The sequence below is a fragment of the Hippoglossus stenolepis genome, chromosome 21 (assembly GCF_022539355.2).
Source record: "Hippoglossus stenolepis isolate QCI-W04-F060 chromosome 21, HSTE1.2, whole genome shotgun sequence".
Taxonomy (NCBI): Eukaryota; Metazoa; Chordata; class Actinopteri; order Pleuronectiformes; family Pleuronectidae; genus Hippoglossus; species Hippoglossus stenolepis.
The window spans coordinates 2,238,289-2,259,755 of NC_061503.1; the positions used below are offsets into that span (position 1 = coordinate 2,238,289).

At 41.5% G+C, this 21,467-nt stretch overlaps 1 protein-coding gene across 8 annotated transcripts in view; it reads left to right on the top strand.

The window, feature by feature from the left end:
* LOC118101002 (rho GTPase-activating protein 23) overlaps positions 1 to 21,467 on the top strand; it is a 64,905-nt gene that overhangs the window by 20,738 nt on the left and 22,700 nt on the right. For 3 of the 8 annotated variants that reach the window (XM_035146582.2, XM_035146585.2, XM_035146586.2), the window contains exon 1: positions 16,414 to 17,777. The exons of 1 other annotated variant lie outside the window; for it this stretch is intronic. In XM_035146582.2, the coding sequence (XP_035002473.2) occupies positions 17,562 to 17,777 (216 nt within the window). In that variant the 5' untranslated portion in view covers positions 16,414 to 17,561. Of the gene's footprint in view, positions 1 to 230; positions 689 to 16,413; positions 17,778 to 21,467 lie in introns of those variants that run through there. 4 more of the 8 variants (XM_035146588.2, XM_035146583.2, XM_035146587.2 and 1 more) reach the window with 3 other exon arrangements.

Genomic DNA, 21,467 nt, shown 5'->3' on the forward strand with positions numbered 1-21,467 from the left:
TTATTTTCTTTCATGTTCTCTTTCTTATATTTGTTCTGTCTGGTTTTATTCCCATCATGTAATAATAATGATACAATTTTATTAATATTTAATTTCAATATTTTGTACAGTGCAAAGTCATAATACATATTATCTTGAGGCCCTTTACATAGAAGGTTAAGAATAAGAATAACAGTAACACTACTACTACTACTACTAATAATACTACTAATAATAATAATAAAAATATAATCGTGAGGAATATACATTGGTATTGGTATTGGTTTCTCAAATATATTTTAATGGCCACTGTAGATGATTCAAGTGTATTGATCAGTAGTATCATAATTAAAAAGTGTAGTTAAACTCGTTACATCCGAAGGCATAAGGCGCCTTTATTTTGAAACCCAGCCCGCTGTATTTCCGGTAGTATGGGGTGTGACTGTAGCGGGACGGGACGGTCCACGGTGCAGAGAGAGGGGGGGGCAGAGCAGGGCTGAGTCCGGTGCGTGGTGTCCTGTCCGCGGTCCACTCTGAAGCCGTTCACCGGAGAGCAGGAGCCCACAGGAGGGACACGTGCGCGGGATGGAGAGCGCAGCGCGGGTCTGACCCGTTTCTTTGGAACGCGCACACGCTCACACACGCTCACAACCCAATGAATGGAGTTGCTTTCTGCCTTGTTGGGATCCCACCTCACTCAGACACTGAAGTAAGTGAACGGGACAGTTCCCTCTGTTACACTCTCCTTTCTGTCTGCCGCACTTCTGCGTCTCCTCCCGTCGGGTGAACTTTTTCCCTGCGGTGGCTCGGTCCTCAGCTTCACTTTGACCTGAGCTCCAGTCTATTGTGTGTTTTGCCTGTAATGAAGGAGTCGCGTTGAGGTGACAGGCTGTTTCAGCAGGACACTACACGTTTTCTTTAACCCTCACGCCCATTGTCAGAGCCACAGGGGAAGTGTCAGGTAACTGTGTCAGTCATATACTGTAACCCCGCTGCTGACAGCTGCCTCCTCCAGAAACACCCAACCTGCTCAGGCCCTGTGGTTTTTGGAGATGTTCTCATTAGTCGCCCAATCAGAGAGCAGAACCACCCTGCAGCATTCTGCAGGTGCACGGTGAGGGTAGAAGCCCAACGAGGTAAAACCTAATTTGTGTCTTATGTAATTTGTCAAACTTCAAGTTCAAGCTGCAGGCTGTTCCACCACCTAATGTAAACCCATGAATAAATGACGACGGTTTGAAAGCGGAGGTGCTTCATCAGCGGCAGAATCAAACACTGTCTAATAACCTGCTTTAATAGTCAAACAAATTCCCTTTTCCAGCAGCAGGTCACAGGCTGCGTCCGGCAAATAACTGGATAATATGTCCACTGTTTGCTCCAGGAATTGCAGAGATGAGATATGGGTGGGTGAGCAGGGAGACTGGAATGCATGCATTTCCATACGACGGCCCACGTATGCCCAGCCCGGGACAGAGGGCACATTGTGGCCCTCGGTGTTCTGTCAGTGCAGAAAAATTCATTGAAAAAATGACAGTAGTTCAGAAATATCTTCCTACGCTCAACAGTCACGAGCGGCATCGGAACGAGAACTGATCAATGCCTATGGGTGCAGGCTGTTGATGCATCACTGTGACGATCACACATCACATGGTTCTGTGCACTGAGCCTATATGAGGGATATCCTCAGATCACTCTGTCGGTGCCGTCAGTGGTGGAATTTAAAGCTCTGGTTCTGATCTGTAAGAGTCGGACTTGTGAGGTGATTGTCATGGACAGAGGGAAAATGAGTCTGAGCTCTTTTCTAAACTTTTTTAAAGAATTGTAATCTTTATCATTACAGAAGCTTATTTTGAGAAAGCATTTGATGCTACCTGGACAGTTGTGTATAAAAATGGAGCATCTCATAAGGAGCCAGAGTCTGTGCTGTAGTGATCATGGTGGGAAGCCTTGTTATCAACATCCCGCCAATGCACTCGCTTAACCAATCACTGTCAGTCATGACCTTTTTGACCCGTTATACCATTACATAAATAATTAAAACCAACTTATTCAAAACATGAACACTTAAACATACATCAGTGTGATAAGAACTACCCAATGACAGAAGTCATTGTATCTGACTTTCTTTAGACTTTGGAATGAGGAGGGATTTATGAGCTATACTGCAGCCAGCCACTAGGGGGGCGATACCGATGTTTTGGCTTGTAAAGAACTCAATATTGGATAAAATTGCCTTGTCTTTCCCACTGTGTGCATCATTTATATTACCAAGGGTAAATATCCAGTGTTTTAATTAGTGTTGTGTACTGAAACCTACTGAAACGAATCCCAACACAGATTTCGGTGGCCTCATTTCGGTGCCTGAGCGACGTACTGAAATAGTTGCTCTGCTTAAAGTCAACATAAACATCATGCACGCACCTAGTGTTACTCTGGTGGTAACACACTCTTTACTTGGCTCTGGCAACACGCAACGTTAGCCTACAGTTAGCAAGCAGCTACCTCAATTCGAGTTGACGCAACAACAAAATGCCGAAAGCCCAAACGGTGGAAAGTGTGGTTGTGTTTCAGGGGAAAGGATTCCATCACCTGGGACGTGCAGTAAATGTCTGAAAACTTTGCAGTGTAAAGGGTGGAACCTGACAAACATAATGAAGCACCTGGCAACACACATTTGAAAGCAGAGGATGCGCCACGTTTGACTCTCTGTGTGACCCCATGCTGAGCACATCAGCCGGCAGTGTCGTCGTGACAATTAATGAGGAGTTTGGAGAAGGAGTATTTTTGCTGTATTATAGCTATTAAAAAGCTGCTGTTATTGTCGACCATTATTCTGGCATTCTGGCCAATCTTTCACTTTTCAAAGTATCGAGTTAGCAGCAGTACCGGGAAAAAGCCCAAACGATACCCAACCCTACCTGCCTCTATTTCAAAATGTGTGGGTTACTGTATCTATGTCCCCGACCCCCACCCCCATCAGATTCTCTGTGTTCAGTGGAGCAGGCTCCTCTTGCCTTATATGTCCAGTACCAGGCGTCCAAACTTTGCCCTCAGCTCGGGCAGTGCACGGTAATGAGTTTCTTTTCATGTGATCAAATGAACTAAACAGCGGCATATCTCCCTCCAGCTGCTAGGACGCGAAGGAAAGGCCTGTTTGTTTTGTTTCAGATAGATTCTGTAAAGATGTATCGATCAGGCCTGTATCTTCCTGAGAGCTTTGTCTGAGCTTCTCCATCAAGCTGGACTGACTGCTCCTTGATTGATCCCTGCAGGAAATGCTATTAACTCCTACAGGGGACACAGTCTCTGTCCATTGTCATCTACCCTATAGCGGATTTGGAGACAGTAAAGGTGTAGTCAGCATAAGAGTGTCTGTGCCAACGCTCGTAACGGATGGAATTCGAGGAGCCCTATTAAAGTCCTGAAAGTGCTCTCACATGATTTATCATTGTTCTAATGGAAAAGTGTAGCGGAGATGACTCAGTTTGCTACATTAGACTTTAGACTTTAGACTGTGAGTGCTGCAGTGGGATAATACTGGTAATTGTTAGGTTGGATTACATACTGGGATATAAATGTATAATGGATATGCAGCCATAACTTATCAATATAAGTCATCTTATAATTCTGTTTCTGTTTGCTGTAAGTGTATCAGCATTTCTTAATCATATATATATACACTGTATAAATATATATATATATATTAATCAGCTCCAGTTGAGCTCTGGTGTGTTGAGTATACATGTTCTTTTACTCCCACATTCTTAAGACATACACATATTTGGAAACTTGAATATGACATATTTTGTGTGTGTGTGTGTGTGTGTGTGTGTGTGTGTGTGTGTGTGTGTGTGTGTGTGTGTGTGTGTGTGTGTCAGCGGATGCTGGGATAGGCTCCAGCCCCAGGTATACAGACTGGATGGTTGGATAGCATAGGTCCTCTGTATCTGCTAATGGGAGAAGTTGAGTTCTATCAGCAGAAAAGAAATGTGCTCACTGAGTGACTTCCCTAATTACAATCATGAAGTGTCCCAGTACTAACAAGCACTGACAGTGTGTGTGTGTGTGTGTGTGTGTGTGTGTGTGTGTGTGTGTGTGTGTGTGTGTGTGTGTGTGTGTGTGTGTGTTTTAAAGGGAGGGCTGGTCAGAAGTGACAGGGAGCAAATAGCCCACTGCAGATGGGGAACACTCATTGTTGTGTTTTTTTCGGCTTGGGAATGAGAGGCTTGGCTCTGTACTGTATGGCAGAGGGAGGTTGTGTGTGTGTGTGTGTGTGTGTGTGTGTGTGTGTGTGTGTGTGTGTGTGTGTGTGTAGTGTGTTGGGGTGGGGGTTAGGGGGTAGACGGGCTGAAACTTGCTGTGAAATTTGTGACAATGGAGCTCTGTTAAGCTGTGTGTACTCTTTATGTGTGTGTTTGTGTGTGTGTGTGTGAGAGAGAAAGAGAGGAATGATGTGGGAAGATGCTGTGTGGGTCAAGGTTAAAGGGTCGGACATGAGGCATCAATGTTTAATGTTCTGATAGTTGATGGTTACCATCTAAACCAATGGAGGGAAGGTGTGTGCAGAATGGTGTGAGAACCATTTTGAGCCTACACCCATTTTGGCCGGTCCTCACTTGCTGACCCACTTTTATTGAGCTGTTTAAGACTTGGTTTGAGGGTTTGATTTAGGATTAGGGATATGCATTTAATTCTGATGTTTAAGGTTATGGTAAGGGGCTAGGGAATGCCAATCATGCCAATAAGTGTTCTCACTAAGATGGATGTACAAACATGTGTGTGTGTGTGGTCCTGGTGTTTCACATATTGATGAGAACTAAATATTCTTAGACAGATAATGATGACTTGGCTTTCTTATGGAAACAGAAAACAATTCCCCATAACTATTCATTAAATTTTAAGATGAAGACATGGTTTAAGGCAAGCAGTATAATTTAGGTCTCCTGGAAAGGAATGTAATGTAATGTAATGTAATGTAATGTAATATCCTCTGGAGTCATGGAGACATGAGAGAGAGAAAGAAAGAGGGATTGTGTTTGTACGTGTGACCGGAAAGAGTAGAAAAAAGAAAGAAAGAAGGGCAACAAAAGCAGGGGGAAGTCCTACATAGAAAACTGAATGTGATCGTTAAAAAGACTAATATCAAATTCCCTTTTTCAGAATAAAAGCAGAAAATGTGAAAAGGGGACTAGCTGTGCTCTGGAGACATCTGGTGCAGCGAACTGCTGTTGACTTTGTGTGTGTTTATGTGTGAATGGCTGTACACTTGCCCTCTTTCACTGTCCCAATCCAGAAAGCTCCAGCTGGATCCCCAGCTGGGGGGAGGGCGGGAGTTGTGTCCCATGTGGGCACCCAGCTGCTGTCCTGCGCTGCCGTGACCAGGTACACAGCACTGCTCTGTCCCAAAGAGATTTACTGTCTCCTGATTAAAAGGATAGCTCGATTTAAATTGGGGCCCGCAGTAGATTTCCTTTGGCGCGCTCCCAGTTTGGAGAGGCAGGGAGGAGTACTGGCACATAAGCTGAGCCATGTACCGGACTGCTGGGGACGGGGTCAACAGCAACACATATTTGAGTCACGTAAATGAATGAGCATGCACTTACATGAAATGAAATTTTAATTCAATGCTGCTCCAACAAATAATAATTCAATTTTATTTGTATTACACCAAATCACATTTACTTTACACAGTAAGGTTGAGACCACTCAATGATAATAATAATAGTAATAATAATAATAATAATAATAATAATAGTAGTAATAATAATAATAATAATAATACATAAATGTGAAAAATAGATGATTGCTCTGACCATCAATGAGTTCATAGATTTTTGGTATTTTGTAGTATTTTGGCCACACAAACCAATATCATTTTTAAGTCAACACTGACTGTTTGAGAAATTATTATTATTTTTCAAACTGTGTTTAGTGATAATATCCATTATCACTAAATATCCATCAATTATTTTGGCTACAATAACCCTTCAGTGAAAATCTAATATGGTAACATCCCTAGTGTATGCTATAATTTTCACTACTTTATCTGACAACCCTTTCATCATCATCATCACTACCATCTGACATCAGACACCTTGCCAAAAGGAAGCAGTTCTAGACAGCTTAGTGCGATATACAGTATATGCTCAATCATTTTTAAGGGTTCACCTCTTAAACATAATTCTTTCTTCAGTGTAAAAATAGGAAAGTATACTGTTAACAAACACTGGGGTAGAAGTAGAGGAATTCGGTGGCTCTGTTGAATTCATTCTGCGTTGAAGGGATGGGCAACATCAAACACAATAGCTCCATCTGCCTCCCACTCATTTCTTCATTTCTCCGTGTTTGTGAGTGAAACACAGATCCCAAAATAGACTGAGCGCTTGTCTGACTTGCCAGGTCAGTGGAAGGCAGAACAAGTAATGCATCCAACCACATTCAAAACAAGGGCAGGGAAGTGAGCTCATCGTGTTGTCAGTAAGAATTTGCCCATAACAGCCTCTGTCATACAGCACACAATGGAATGAATGAATGAATGTAACAATGGGGTGGCTGAAGTAACAGAATCTCATCCCTTTCTTCCCAACATATTGTATATAATGTATCATATCCATGGTTCATAGCTGACACTTATCTGTTCAGAGATTTCCTCCTGGATCTGTCACTGTCTGTTCTCGGACTCCTGTCTGATGACCTTTGACCTCTACATAGCAGATCCGTGCGGGGTGTTGGTCTGTTGTTCATTGGGTCACATGTCCAGGGTCCTTGATGTTTGTCAAGCGTATTCTTCCCTGCAGACGATGATTGTGACCACTCCTTGTAACTTTCTCTCCACCAGCAGATTGTTGCACAGCAGTTTTTTTTAGGAAGACACCATCATTTGTTTTGGTGCAACCATCAGTGGATCAAGTAACACAGGACCAGAGGAAGAAAACTGTTGCCCTATAGACGTGTAGTTATCAGGAGGTTCCCCGGTTTGATCCTCAGCTCTTGATGCAGGTGTCACCAGTGTGTGAAAGGTGAAATAGATTCCACAGTGAACTGACCAGTCTTGGCCCTTAACCGTAAATTATGTTTTCCACATTGTGTTTTTCCAGGTTTTGGGAGCTATGTGAAGTGTTATAAATGTCCTCTGATCAATGTTTGATTGAAGTTAATCATTAATTGTTCCTGAGGTTTTTAATTGTAGACTTTACCCACAAGTGCCTGTTGTTTTGGGTCAGGGACATTTTACCATGTAGTGTGTCAGACATGTTATAGAACCCTAATACTTCGGAGCCCTTGTTACCAGTGCGTCTGTCAGTGTGCTATCCTCTGCTGTTATATCCTTCCTTTCTGATAGTGCTGCATTCTTTGAAACACAAACGCCCAAACTGTTTTGCCCCATTGCCGTTTCAGACGCACAGAGACATTGTCTAACTGGGAACAATGGTTTTATACATCTACCCCAGCTGGTCTCGGGTCAGTGCAGTTGAACAGTCTGTGCTGAGGACCAAGTTCAGGTCAGTTTTTAGAGAACAACAATGAGGGATCTTTGGAGGTCTGTGTTTACTTCCCAGCCCAGTGTCAATGTCTGTTGCTCATCACCGACTGGCTTCTGTAATCCCGAAGCCCAACAGCTTGCGACGCTTTGAAGTTTCACAACTTCAAGGCATTATATTAGTTACGTACATACAATACATAATGCAGAAACTAGAGGAACACATTCTAATTAATACTTTAATATCAGAAAAGGGAATTCTTTAGGTGCTTGAGTGTAGATTAATACATCTTAATATGACGATGAGTTATCTGATCCCTACAGAGTGTTAATAAAAACAAAATCAAACAAATCCATTGTAAAACAGAATTGGCTGCATGTCTGAATACTGTAAACAAATCCCAGTTTTGCCAGATTGGTGGACTACTAAAGTGAATTGCAACAAGCTATTAGAATAACAATAGAGTTTAATTAACCATGGTCTATTATATGTTAGATGAACAGTATATAGACAGCTGTGGCTCAGGAGGTGGGTGTATTCAAGATACTGAACCCCTAATTGATGGTTGTGAGTGATTGATCTGTGATAGAGAAAGTGCTGCACATAGATGCAATGTATGAATGTGTGTCTGAATGGGTACACTGTGATGTATAAGTGCTTAGAGTGGTCATAAAGACTAGAAAAAGCACCATATGAATACAGACAGACCATATCATTTTAAAATGAGCATATTTGAATGTTTCCAAGATCAACCCATCAGCATCCAATAGATATTAGAGAAAAAGTGGTAGAAACGCAGAAAGTCTACTTTATTGTTCAGTACTGGCGGATCAGTGGCACCAACAGCCTGTCACCACCTCTCATGTGGTGAGGTTAAACTTCAAGGGCAACCACGTTCAAAGAAGAGAGGCCGCTTGATCGTAATGAGCAGACTTTTTTATGTGGAACACTTTTACAAGACGAGTCTGTCTTTGAATCTCCTCTTTGGTCTTCCCACAGAATTCACAAGCCTTTTCAAAACAGTATACCACATAGAAGTGTTGCAGTTTGCAAGTCATCTATTTAATATGACTTAATGGTATTGGTTGATGGTGATTGGTAGCTATATGAACCAGCTTGTCTTGTGGGGTGGGAGCCCTTCTGAAGACATTTTCTCAGCCTTTTTTCAAATGGCATTATTCAGAATATGCCCCAATTCACCTTTCTTATATTCCAGAGGGTTTGCATATGTATTGGACTCTGCCCAAGGTCTCCACAGCTCCAGGTCTCCACAGCTCCGCAGTGCAGCATTCTCATGTACATTAGACTAAAGGGAGCATATGACTGTTTGGAAGAGAGATTCAACTGCCTAAGAAAACTTCTTTCCGGTGATCCTCCGGACTTTCTCTGCAGGGTTTGTATGTGTGAGCGCAGATGTACGAGTGAGAGCCTTTAGAGTTTCTGAGGACTTTCTCTGTCTGGGCCCTTGTATGAAGTCAGCAGGAAGTCCAGAGGAGAGAAAAGAAGAAAAAGAAAACAAATATCTCCGGGTGAAAAAGCGGTACCATACACGTAGAAGACACCAACGAAGAGGCCATGTGAGCTCTTGGTGATGAGAGTTGCGCTGGTGTCGATGTGCTGTAAACGAAAAATTCTCTGGACTTCCTCTGGAGGTCATGTCTGAAAATGGCTTCGGTGAAAGTTGTCAGGAAGGCTTAGTCCTTACTGTATAGTACAAAATGTAGCCTTAGGCTTGGACATCACCACCAACATATGTCTCCGGATCTAGCGAGAGTTTTGCAGCTATAGAATTTTGAGGGAAGATGACGTTGTCCTGTAGAATTTAAATACATTGACCTTGGTTTGAAAAGTGTTAGCATAGTTAGTGGGTGCAAAACAAACAGAGGCATACCAAGCAGAATTGGAGGGGAAAGTCCCAGAGGATCAAGTATAAAGTTTTACTGGTGTTGGGTACATTAGTATATTTATTGAACTGGAATATGAATCTGCTCATTGAATCTAGAGCTGTCACAGTTAGTTAATTAGTCCATGACAGAAAATCTGTTAGTCAAGAGAAATGTCCAGAATGTCAATCAAAGCTAATAAGATCTCAGGAAATCCCTGGATCACCTACATGCAGTGTTGTCAAGTGTGAAGTGGAAAGCTTAATGGATATTGGAAATCATATACTGTGTATTTTGGCTGGATATGCAGCCTAGCCTAGTGACAGCAGCTGCATCTCAAATGAAAAATAATCAAAGAAAAGCCAAATGAAAGTGTTTATTTTTAGCTCAGAACCATTTTCACAGTTGACTAAAAATAGGTCAGTTAGTGAGTTTTGCATTTGACCGAGTGCTCATTTACGCCTGTGATCATATTAACGTACTTCCCTCTGTAGCTGTATGTGGTTTATGTTTCTGAGCAAACATTTTAATCTGATGTGACAGAGACAAGCATCATGTTCAAGAGCACTTTAGCGGGACAAGATGTTTACACAGACGGCCTCTTCTTCCACTTCTGTCTCTGCAGCAGCTTAATAGCAGTAACAGGAATATTGTTAGTTCTTTACTCTGATACCTTTTATGTGTGATGTTTTTGTTATCCAGGAGTTAACTCTCTAAAATGTAGATGTAACATGCTTGGGACCTGCAAATTACTAAACCTGACAGAATAAGCCTGTGTGCAATACTGTATGTTTTGCATAAAGGGTTTAAAAGTAGCTTTCGTTTGTGAGAAAGGGCTTCAAGGCCAAAGCAGTGACCATTAAAAACTAGAATGGCACTCAGGAGGGCGCATACTTCTGGTCCATCAGTCCCCTTAATTTCAATCAAGCCGTTCCAAATTGCACACACTCTTAGATAATAGGCGTCTAAATATTTTTTTCAGCAAGATCCATGGAATATTGTAATGTAAAAAAAAAAAAAACTATCTTGCAATGTTAAAGAAAGACTTCCAAACTCCTGGATCTGCCCTGTTGATTGAATCCCCTCCAAAAGTTCACGTGTTCTTCTTCGGCCCGTACCACAACCTTTATTTCAATAAAATCCCTGTGGTAGTTTTTGCGTTATCTAAACAAACACCAATGGAAATATAACCTCCCTAATTACTGTGTGTGAAGTCTGATTTATATGAACTGGGCTGCACTGATTCAGGAACCATTGTGACTGCAGTTCATTCAGGCTCTCTGTGATGCACTGCTGCCCACGTGTGGCTGTGAAGGGGAATCAGTGAAACTCATTTGTGTGTGTGTGTGTGTGTGTGTGTGTGTGTGTGTGTGTGTGTGTGTGTGTGTGTGTGTGTGTGTGTGTGTGTGTGTGTGTGTGTGTGTGTGTGTGTGTGTGTGTGTGTGTGTTGTGTGTGTGTGTGTGTGTGTGTGTGTGTGTGTGTGTGTGTTCTGGGAAATAATCATCTCTCAATGAAAAGACTGTTGCTGAATGATTGTCACTTTGATAGATAGTTATTAATCATATTCTGTTGTTAAGAAACAAAACTTGTCATTACATTGCAACCTTCAATCAATCAATCAATCAAATTTTATTTGTATAGCCCATATTCACAAATCACAGTGTGTCTCATAGGGCTTTAACAGGGTGTGACATCCTCTGCCCTTAACCCTCAACAACAAACTACTAAAAACCCTTTTAACAGGGTAAAAAGAAGGTAGAAACCTCAGAGAGAGCCACATGTGAGGGATCCCTCTCCCAGGACGGACAGAAGTGCAATAGATGTCAAGTGTAAAGGAGAACATCAAGATAAAGTTTTTAGCAGCATTGATAAGGGTAAACATTTTGAAGTATAACTGAAGGTCAGTGAATTGGTGGATTATTGTCAGTAATGGTCGAGTATCTGAGGAGAAATACTATGTATCAAGCAGTCCTGCTGCAATCATAGTCTATGGTCAGCTGCCACCACGATCATGATCCACCATCAAGATCGGATGCCACTATAGTCCACAGTCATTGTCCACTGCCACCATTAGGATCCATCATCAGCTGCCACCTCGGTCGTGGTCCACCCCCATTATCAGATGCCAACACGATAAAGGATCCGCCATTATTATCACGATCAGCCAGCACGATGCAGAATCCGTCATACTGGATCCACCATTACGACCTCTGATACGCGATCCACAGATCAGAATCCACGATGTGGCCACAGCTGCGGCCCTGGATCTGCGGACGATAAGGCAAAGGGACTCCGGGGAAGAAGTCAAGTCAGTAACATGTATTGATGAGATATGAATTACTTTGATGTGATAACGATTGAGAAGAGGAAGGAGAAGCTGGAAAGAGAAGCTCCAAGTGTCATGTGTCCCCCGACCTTCTAGACCTATAGCAGCATAACTAAGAGCAGGTCTAAGACAAGCCTGTACCAGCTCTAACTATAAGCTTTATCAAAAAGAGTTGTTGCTTCCGACAACCTTGTGTTGTAGAAGATGACACTAAGTGGAGAGTTGAATTCCTGGGAAACAAGGAGTTAGTGGTTTTTAGAACTTTTGAAATCTTTACTCTTTAAACAACTGAATTGGTCTTTTCCATATTTTTCCATTTGATTATCTTCATAATCATGCAGAGTGGGATGATGCACACTTTAGAATTATTGTGAAAAAAAATCATACACATGAATCTGGCAAAAGTCTGGATATGAAAGACAAATTTGATTTGAACATTCTGCATCCTACCTGAAAATACTACGGACAATAACTTTATTTTGTTTATAAAAAAAAGATTGCAGTAACAAACCGTGCATCAAAGATTAGAAAAAAACAGGATGTTCCTTCTTTCTTTGTTTTTATTTCCATTTCTCGAAAAAGATTGTCTCCTCTCGGTTTTTGTGTTGTGCTGACATTCATTTGTAGAAAAAATACAATTAAAGCTAAAGAAGACACTTTAATTTGAAAGCTGGAAGCATTTTAACTACTTTGATGAGAAACATGGTCAAATATTTCCAGTTTGATGAAACGTTGTTTGGTTTCCTCCTCTTTCTCAGGAGAGGAAACAGGATGCAGCTTCACGTTTAGGGGAAGTAACAGCACGGTGCGTGTTTCCACTCTGTCTTCACACTGTTGTCAGTAAATTTTGAAATGATTCATTAAATCGTTGGAGTCGTGAACCTCTTTAGTTATTCTGTTGTCTGACTCCAGACAGCGAGGATGTGTGGTCAGAGTGCATTTGTGTGTTGTGCATCAAATCACTATTCCACATACAGTAACTTTGAGAGACTTGAGTGACTCAGTTCCAGTCTTTTCTTTGTCCTTCCATCCACCTTCCTCACTCTTTCTCCTTCAAACTGTATTTAGTTTTTCTGTAATTTTATGAAGCAAAGTAAAATACTGATGGAAAGAGGAAAAGTACACAAAATATAACAACATTCCTAAAGTAGCAAGAGTAGATGTAACTGGACTCGGCACAAATACACACAGTCCATGTCGTGCAGCTTCAAGACATCACACGAAAAGACACTTGTAATTTGATATTTTCACGTTTATAAAACATACACTCACTTAATGCCACTCTTTCTGTTTTTAAATGTTCACTTTCACCTGTCATGGTTTAGAAGTAACTTTCAGCCGTTTTTCTCTCCTCTGTGCTTCAGCGACTTGATTTCGTCTTGTCTCTTTTTCCTACAGGAGTTCTTTCGTTCTCGCTTGCTGTCTCGTTGAGTCTTCCCTCCCACTATCCCCTCCTCCCTCTTTCTGTCTGTGTCTTCTCCTTTTAGACTGAGATTCTGGCTGACAGCTCTTTATTCACCTTACTCAGTCCCTACTTTGTTCTTCCCACTCGAGCTCTTGCTCTCTCCCTCACTCCCTTGCATTCTCCCTAAACTTAACTTCTCACTTGACCCTAAGTGCGGTGAACATTTATCCGTTTACAACTTATGTAACAGAAGATGGCAACTTTCATATAGAAAAAGATCGAGACACACCTACTTCACAAGTGGGTTTAGTTATATATATTCTTTATACTTTGAGAATGCTGTGTGGGACTACATTTTTTGAAAATGTAGTCATGTAACAGATATTGTAGGTGTATGTGATGTTGCCTCATGAAGTTTTAAGAATAAGACTGGAACAGTTCCCCCCTGAAGTAGGATTGCGATCTTGTGATTTGAACGCCAGTATTACCTATACTTACTTTCTATTAGTAAAGAGTTGAAACCCGAACCTCCATGTTCATTCAACTGAATGACAATAAACATAAAACAGTCAAATGTTAAGTTTACTCCATTTGATTAGATAGTGATGGTCACTTCTGTCTCCTTCTCTTGTTCATGTGAAATGTCTGTTTTTATCAGACTCCCACCCACAACGTTCTCAGCCCAGTGTGTTTATCAGACGGCACAGCTCAAATTATTAATGTCAAAACAACCAGTCTGGCCGTGTTGAATACAACAGAGCTGTTACTGCTCTCGCTCCCCTTCTCTCCTTTCAACCCAACTGGTTGAGGCAGCTGCTGCACCCCCCCACCCTGAGCCTGATTCCGTTGGATGTTTCTTCTCTCCACGGTCAGTGTGGGAACCGTTGGGTTCCTCTATAATATTGTACGGTCTCGACATTATTATGACACGTGCCTTGAGAAAATGCTGTGATTCAGTACTAGATAAATTGAAGGAAAAAAGAGAACATGTTGTGAAAGTTACATTGGGGGTGAGATGCAGATCTTTGAGGAAGAAGAAACCAACATTTTCAATGATGTACTGTAATTTTGTCTTCAGCACTGTTAAAACTTGATGGGAGCTATTCTAACGCATCATTCATTGTTTAACTTAATACAAATCTTAAATCTATTGAACCGAACTGCACCAAATTCAACACTGAACTTCCCTTGGGTCCTTAACAATACACATGGCTAAGCGTAAAGCCCAAAAAATAAATGGTTCTGGAGATTGCACATACAGACATACAGAGATTCGCTGGAAATAGTAGATATATGCCAGCTCCTAAACAGTTTTATCTCACCACGGTTTGATGACTGTAATCCTGTTTCATGCTGGTTTACTTGCTAGCGAGCCTGCTAACTCGTAGCTGCTTTTCAGCCGAATCATTGCACGACTGTAGCCTCTTTCACACAGCCTATTTAGGCTGGGAATGTTGAGCCTTTACTCCCTCTTACTGTTACTCTTACTCGACAGCAGAGCCAAATTGGCGTCTTGACGGAAAGGAGAGGGCTTGGCGAGACAGACGCTGTTTCACATCATGCCTTTGACAATCTGAAATCACACAATCTGGCAGCAATATTTCAGTTTCATGTAAAAGGGGGTGTAATGAGGGGGTCTTCTTATTGGCAGTATATCGGGATCTCCGTGTAAAAGGCTTGTGCATCTTTTCACTGGGCATGTGTGATTCATGATGTCATTAAACCGCCGCAGGTTAGACTACGCCGTAGATGTGTAGAATCAGGGCAGCTCACAGTTGACTCATACAACCAGGGAAGCATCTTTTTGTGAATTTGGAAGCTGTGCCCTTAGTTCCCTCTGGCAGGACTTCCACTAACGTTTTTGCTTGAGCTCTGTAACAAGTCATGGCATCCAGAAATTTTTCTCCAGGCCAAGTCTGAATATTTGCTGTATATCCTCCCTAGAAGAGCTGATGGAGAGATAGATCAGATTAGTGGACTTGATCAAATGTGTCTTTTGTGCTTTGGTATTAGCTGCTTTCACATCACATGGAGCATGCGTCCTCACAGGGATCATGTGGTCGGTCGCCCTCACACTTGAGGCATAAAGAATCAGGGCAGAACAGATGCAGATTCTCCTCTGACTCACACATCACATTATGTTATTTTTGTTCTGGCTTGAGTCCTCACAGTCAAGAAAGCAGTTGTAAGCGCACACATTGGTCACTGTTTTTCACAAACCAGCGGAGAGTCATCGACAATATTGTTAGAAATATGTTCACAGTAGCTTGTTTGGTTTTAAGGTTTCTGTTTGGTTTTTTTTACACCTGCAATGTAGGGAAAGGAAAGGTTTAAAAATACAAGGGGGAGCATTCTAAAAGAGAAAAGGGGTCAGGAGAGAAGAGAGAAGGAACGGGAACTCCAGAGGAGGACGGGAGATGAGAGCTGCAGAGGCTGCTGGATGATGTCTGCATGAACGTCAGCCTCTGTTAGTGTCTCTGAATCCCGCTTCACTCTCTCTTTCTATTGCTGTCTGTTGCTGTAGCTGCTCTCAGGTGTCAATGAAAAGAGGAATGAGGGGCTGACAGCACCGTTAGAGCTGTTGTGGAGAGCTGGAGGGGGATGGACACACACACACCCACACACACACACACACACACACACACACACACACACACACACACACACACACACACACACACACACACACACACACACACACACACACTGACATTAAGATTGTTGTATGTTTGTAGTGTATATCATTTTATTTTTTTAATCTCTCGGACACTCTTATTTCCTATTTGAAAATGTCACCTTCTATTGTAAATCCAGACATTCACATAGACGTACACACGCTGTATTACACTTGATATAATTACAGACACAACTACAGTAGCTTCAGTAAAAACATGGGTTGGTTTCATGAGATATCAGCGCTATGTAGCCTGCAGCTTAATATTTTGGGAGGATAATGAAGACTATTGTTAGTGTGACCTACTCCCTTTTGGCGTTGTGCAACACCAATCACTGGATAAGTGATACACCTGGTGTAAACAGAGGGAAACTAATACTCAAACCTGCAGCACCACTCTGTAGGGAGTGAATGATTTCCATGTGTGTGTTGGTCTACCAAGCAGTTAATCAATTAGTCATTTAACAACACATAGTTTAAAGTGCATCAGCATCAGCCACCAGGTTGTGAGTCTAAATGGAAGAGATGGCCAGACCCAACACAGGGAGAGAGAGAGAAACATTGCTCTGTACAACTGGGCTGAACTATGGAGCTAAAGGAGAAGAGGAGAGAGAGAGAGAGAGAGAGAGAGAGAGAGAGAGAGAGAGAGAGAGAGAGAGAGAGAGAGAGAGAGAGAGAGCTGCGATGTCAGCATATAGACCCCAGGGAGAGAGACACTGAAAATAGAGAGAGATGCGTGGCAGCGTTGAGAGGAGCAAAGACTCTACTTAGGAATAAAGATAGCCAGCTACAGCCAGTGCTGCACTGTTGTTCCAGTATGGAGGGGGGACACACTGGATCTCTGAGCAGCAGCGTGGGATTGTTTCCAATTCTAATATCTGGTCCGACTACAACCTGCCGTCTCAGCTCAACTGGTCCGGGGACAGAATTCAACTGGTCTGGGATGGATTTGTTTCCGCAATCGAGAGACAAGCTCAAACTTTAAACTAATATCGCATGGCAGCATCAACGGCGACTTCAGAGAAATTTGTGTCTATTCTGACATGGGAGCAATTCTGTGTCGAAAGCTATGAAGAAAACTAGTTGAAATTAAAGACAGTTGACAGTTAATGCTTCAACTGTAGTTTCCATGGGACCAATGCTCTTTCTAAAGCCTTTTTCCACATTCAAAATTCAAGGATGACATCAAAGCTGAAGAACTCATCTAGATCTGTGACCGGGACTAAATGAAAGGTGAGAAAAGACAAGAAGAAGATTTGTGGAAAATCTGTTTTGATCACAAACAAATTTTCTTAAATTTCAAAGAAAAGGACTAAGTCAAACCAAGATTTGTAAAAAAAAAAAAAGAAAAAAAAAGAGGACTAGCTTGCAACAATGTGGTAGAACACTGGACAAACAAATGACTGTTGAAGTCCAATCCAGTCAGAAATTGGATGGTTTTCTTGGCTTTAGATGGAATCATCATTGCTTGGCCGACTGTCTTTGAGACTAGGAAACGCGATCCCTTGGTTTGCCCAGAGGAAGAAGTAAAGCAACGATAAAGCTCTTGCTAAATCCAACTCAAGGATTACAAATTCACTGAAGACTTGATGTCCTACATAAACATTGCTGATTATGACACTGTGTCGAAGTGCTTTCCATTGACCTGCCCTCCATTGACTTACCCCACTGGCTATATGATGCCTCAAGCAGGCACTGTGCAAAGGTGACCGGATATCTCAGTGTTGGCATCTGAAGCCTTGTGACCCCTGGTGTGTGCTGGTGCGAGTTCCTTGCACGAACGGTATATATGAATATGAATGTGGAAGGGCTATGCTGAGGTTGTCGGGCGTCGCACCAGCTCCATCAGGCCACGAGTGGCGATTTCAATGTTCTGTCGGAGTGGACTGTAGTGACGTTGAACCTCGCTGTATCTGGTTGGCAGTGCTAAGGGGTGTTTCCCCTCAAGCCTCACCAAGGCGGATACCCATCGCATTGCCAAGAAGACGGGGCTTCCGGAGGGCCATACAGCGCCATCGATTGTCCTGGGTACGAGGGCAGACAGTAGATATGGGTCGCCAATACTGTATTTCTTTCTTGCCAAATGATTGCATGTTTCGAGGGTCTATCGAAGGGAATCCAAACCATCCTTTAGATCATCATCAGGACACAAACTATTGAGTTTAATGCCAGACAAATGAAATTCTTTCAGATTTAGTTAGTCTTTGATAAACAACATGCAATGACATGCAAATGGAAGATATTATTAATGATTGTGAAAGTTATTACTATGTCTAGGGCTTTCTTGCCCTGTTTTTGTTAGCAATGGCATCCAAACCCACTTTGCTAAAGACAACATTTAGGATATGATACATCAGATATTTGTATACCATCAGTTTGCAAAAGTGTTGATTGTACTAAATAACCAAAACATTAACTTAGAGGGGATGATTTATTAAATACAGCTTTTAATGCATTACTGAGGGTCTTATATAGGCATCAGACTAGACAATAGTCTTGTCTTTTGACAGCCACTATGTCAAACAAGACAACCACAGTCGTAAATTCTAGGGTTGGAAAGTACTGTACATGCCAGGGACCAACTTTGCACCGGTGGAACTGTGTTTGTCCACATGGAGCAACCTTGTATGTAGAATTTGATCAAATAGATAAAGAGAAGGCAAACAACTGTGACAGTTTTAAAGATTTGAATTTCTTGTTAAATGTTGGTTATGGATTTGTTTTTCTGAAAAGTGGAAACTTGTGGTTTACTTTAGTAATCAGCAGGACAGTGTAGCCTCCAACAAACAGGTTACTCTCCAAATTAAGCCTTCAAGCATTATTTTGACTAATGACAACTTTGTTTACTATTGTGTCCTCTACATGTACCCAAGCTTTTTCATCACCAAATTTATTAAATGATCATTTCTGAGCTGAGGGAACACCACAGCAAGCTGAATATTGTAAGTATTGTGGCCATATCATCTTTATTGCTAATGTCTTAGCATGATTAACCAATTTAAAAATATAGCACACCCTGAACAAAGGTAGATTTCTTTTGCTTATTTTTTTGTTAAGCTGAATAATTTAGCTTTAGTTTTTTTAGCCACTGGTTGCTAACACAACACTGACCCTTCATCATCTTAAGCTTTTAGGTGAACTTGGTAGCAAATATATCCACTTCCAGCGAATATACAGAGCAACATGAGGATTTTTTTTGCAGCCAAGCAGGTAATTTCAGTGGGTTTGTGTGTGAACAGATGTCTACTGCAGCTGCAAACAAGCTTTACAAGAACAAACAGTTATATTGTGGGCAAGATGTAAACAATGAGCTATAGTCACCAACTCTGCAAAGAAATGCAGAGTTGGTGATTGTTTTCTGTGTCTTATAGTTGGTGATTGTTCCCTTTGTCTTAGTCACTATGATTGTCTCCACACTTCACATCTGACCCAATGTTGATCAAAATATTGATGAGTACAGCTTTAAAGTTGAATTAATTGGACCTATGTGGGCTGTGGTAACCTCCCAGTGCATCCAACCAGACTGACAATTTAAATCAAGTCTTGATTTGACAAACATTCCTGAAGCAAGTGCGTTTGCTCCCTATACAAGTGTATAATGTGGAATGGTGGACCAGTCACTTGGGAGATACAAAAGTGTTATTCTTGTTCAGTTACATCTGTGGTGCTTCCAGAGTGGTATCAGCTCTATACTGGACACACTTTAATTGTTGCCATCGGTCCATCCTGGTATATGATGCATCTTTAAAAACAGCAATGGCTGTCAGCATTGGCACACTCCTCATCTCCTATCTGATCTGATGACTGTGGACAGGTGTATTTCCTCTGGGACGTTTCTTCCGCTATCTTGCTTTAACCTTTCCTGTCTTTTCTGATCAGTGCAAGGGAGGGACGCTAAAATCCCCTGTCCTTGTCCTTTTCCGCCATGTGGGTGTCCTGGTTTTATCACAGGGAGTGAAGGTTAAGGTCCGTGCTGTGTGAACTCCATCCTGTGTCAGTATAGAGACTGATTCAGCACAGGCCTTTTGATTCATTTGTGTGTGTTTTGTGTGTGTGTGTGTGTGTCTGCGTGCGTGCGTGCCTCCTTTTGATGTTATGTAATGTTGCACTGAGGGGGCTGTTGACTAGCAGAGGGGACAAGAGATGAGGCTGATGCCCTCACTACGCACATGTAGCCTTATATAATCTCTTGTGTGTACAGTGTGTGTGTGTGTGTGTGTGTGTGTGTGTGTGTGTGTGTGTGTGTGTGTGTGTGTGTGTGTGTGTGTGTGTGTGTGTGTGTGTGTGTGTGTGTGTGTGTGAGAGGGTGTGTGTGTGAGGGTGTGTGTGTGTGCGTGGTTGTGCTTTTATATCATCTTTTCAAAAATATGCATCAATGATCACACCACCTCAACACTCACTGCTTATAGCATGCTTGTTTGCTGGTAGAAGCAGTGTTTTAGTTATCCTGTGTCGAGTATACACTTTGTGTGTGAGTGTGTGCGTTATCATACAAAGTACCTGTCACTTTGTGTTATCTGTGCCTGTGTATGCAGGCTGGATGTGTGTCTTTTTGCATCGCGTCACTCTTCCTCTCTCGGTGCAGCTCACTCTGCTGTGGTCTGAATGTCAGACAAGCACAATTACTGAATCATTAAATACCCAATGACGAGTGTGTGACATTCAAATCCTAAATCCAAGTGAGCGAAGTGAAATGATTAGTGCAGCAGACAGAACGACGAGTAAACTGGGTGAGCTGCAGGCCCATGTATGTGAAGAGCTCTGTTTGAGACAGCACAACGAGCCCTTGTTGTTGGGAATAGGCTGCACAATCAGGCCGAGCATGGCAACAACTGTATAAATGTATATACTTATAAAAAGATAGAGTTGCCCAGATACTAATATATATTATTAATACCATCTTGCCCCAGTAAGTCTTAATAAAGCTGCCCTTCGACAGGAGGTGTATATTTGACCACACAAAAGATGCCAAATTAATTAATTCGGTGTATGAATATATTTTAATATCAAGCAAGACAAGCAAGCAGGTGTCTGTAACAATCTTACAGCCTCAGATAAATATATCTTTTGAATATGTTTATTTCAAATGAGGACTGGGGATTTTGTGATTGTGGATTGTGTCCATTAAAATTATTAAAATATCTGTTAATTAGGTTTCCTTTTACTATTGGTAGGGTCTGAACCTACATGGCCATTGCCCATGTAGGTTCAGACCCTACCAGGTAGATAAAAACAACTTCTTTTCATCTTTGGTGAATCAATCGACTTTAATAGCAAAATATTCAAAGATAACATTCAAATTGCTAAATTAATAATAAAAGTGAAAAGAATAGAAATAAATAGAAATTTAATAAAATAGTAAAATCCTAATAGGGAATAGATTTTAATGTGAGTGCAATTAGGAATTAAATATAGTGCATTTTAAAAAATCTAATATTCAAATGTATGCAAGTAAACAAACAAGTAGGTCTTGAGTATTCTTCAAAAATACATCTTTATCACCCAGCCCTAAAATCCATTGTAAATATCATAAATCCAGCGTTTACTGTCATAATTTCCAGACAAACTTCTTATTAACTTGGTTAAGTGTGTGTTTGTTGTACAATGTGGAAACAACACATTGACAGTCAGGTCAATAAAGTGGTTGAAGGTCTAAGTTTATTTCTACAAGTATATATATGTTCATGCAAAGAATTACAGGTAGAAAAAAGTCACGCT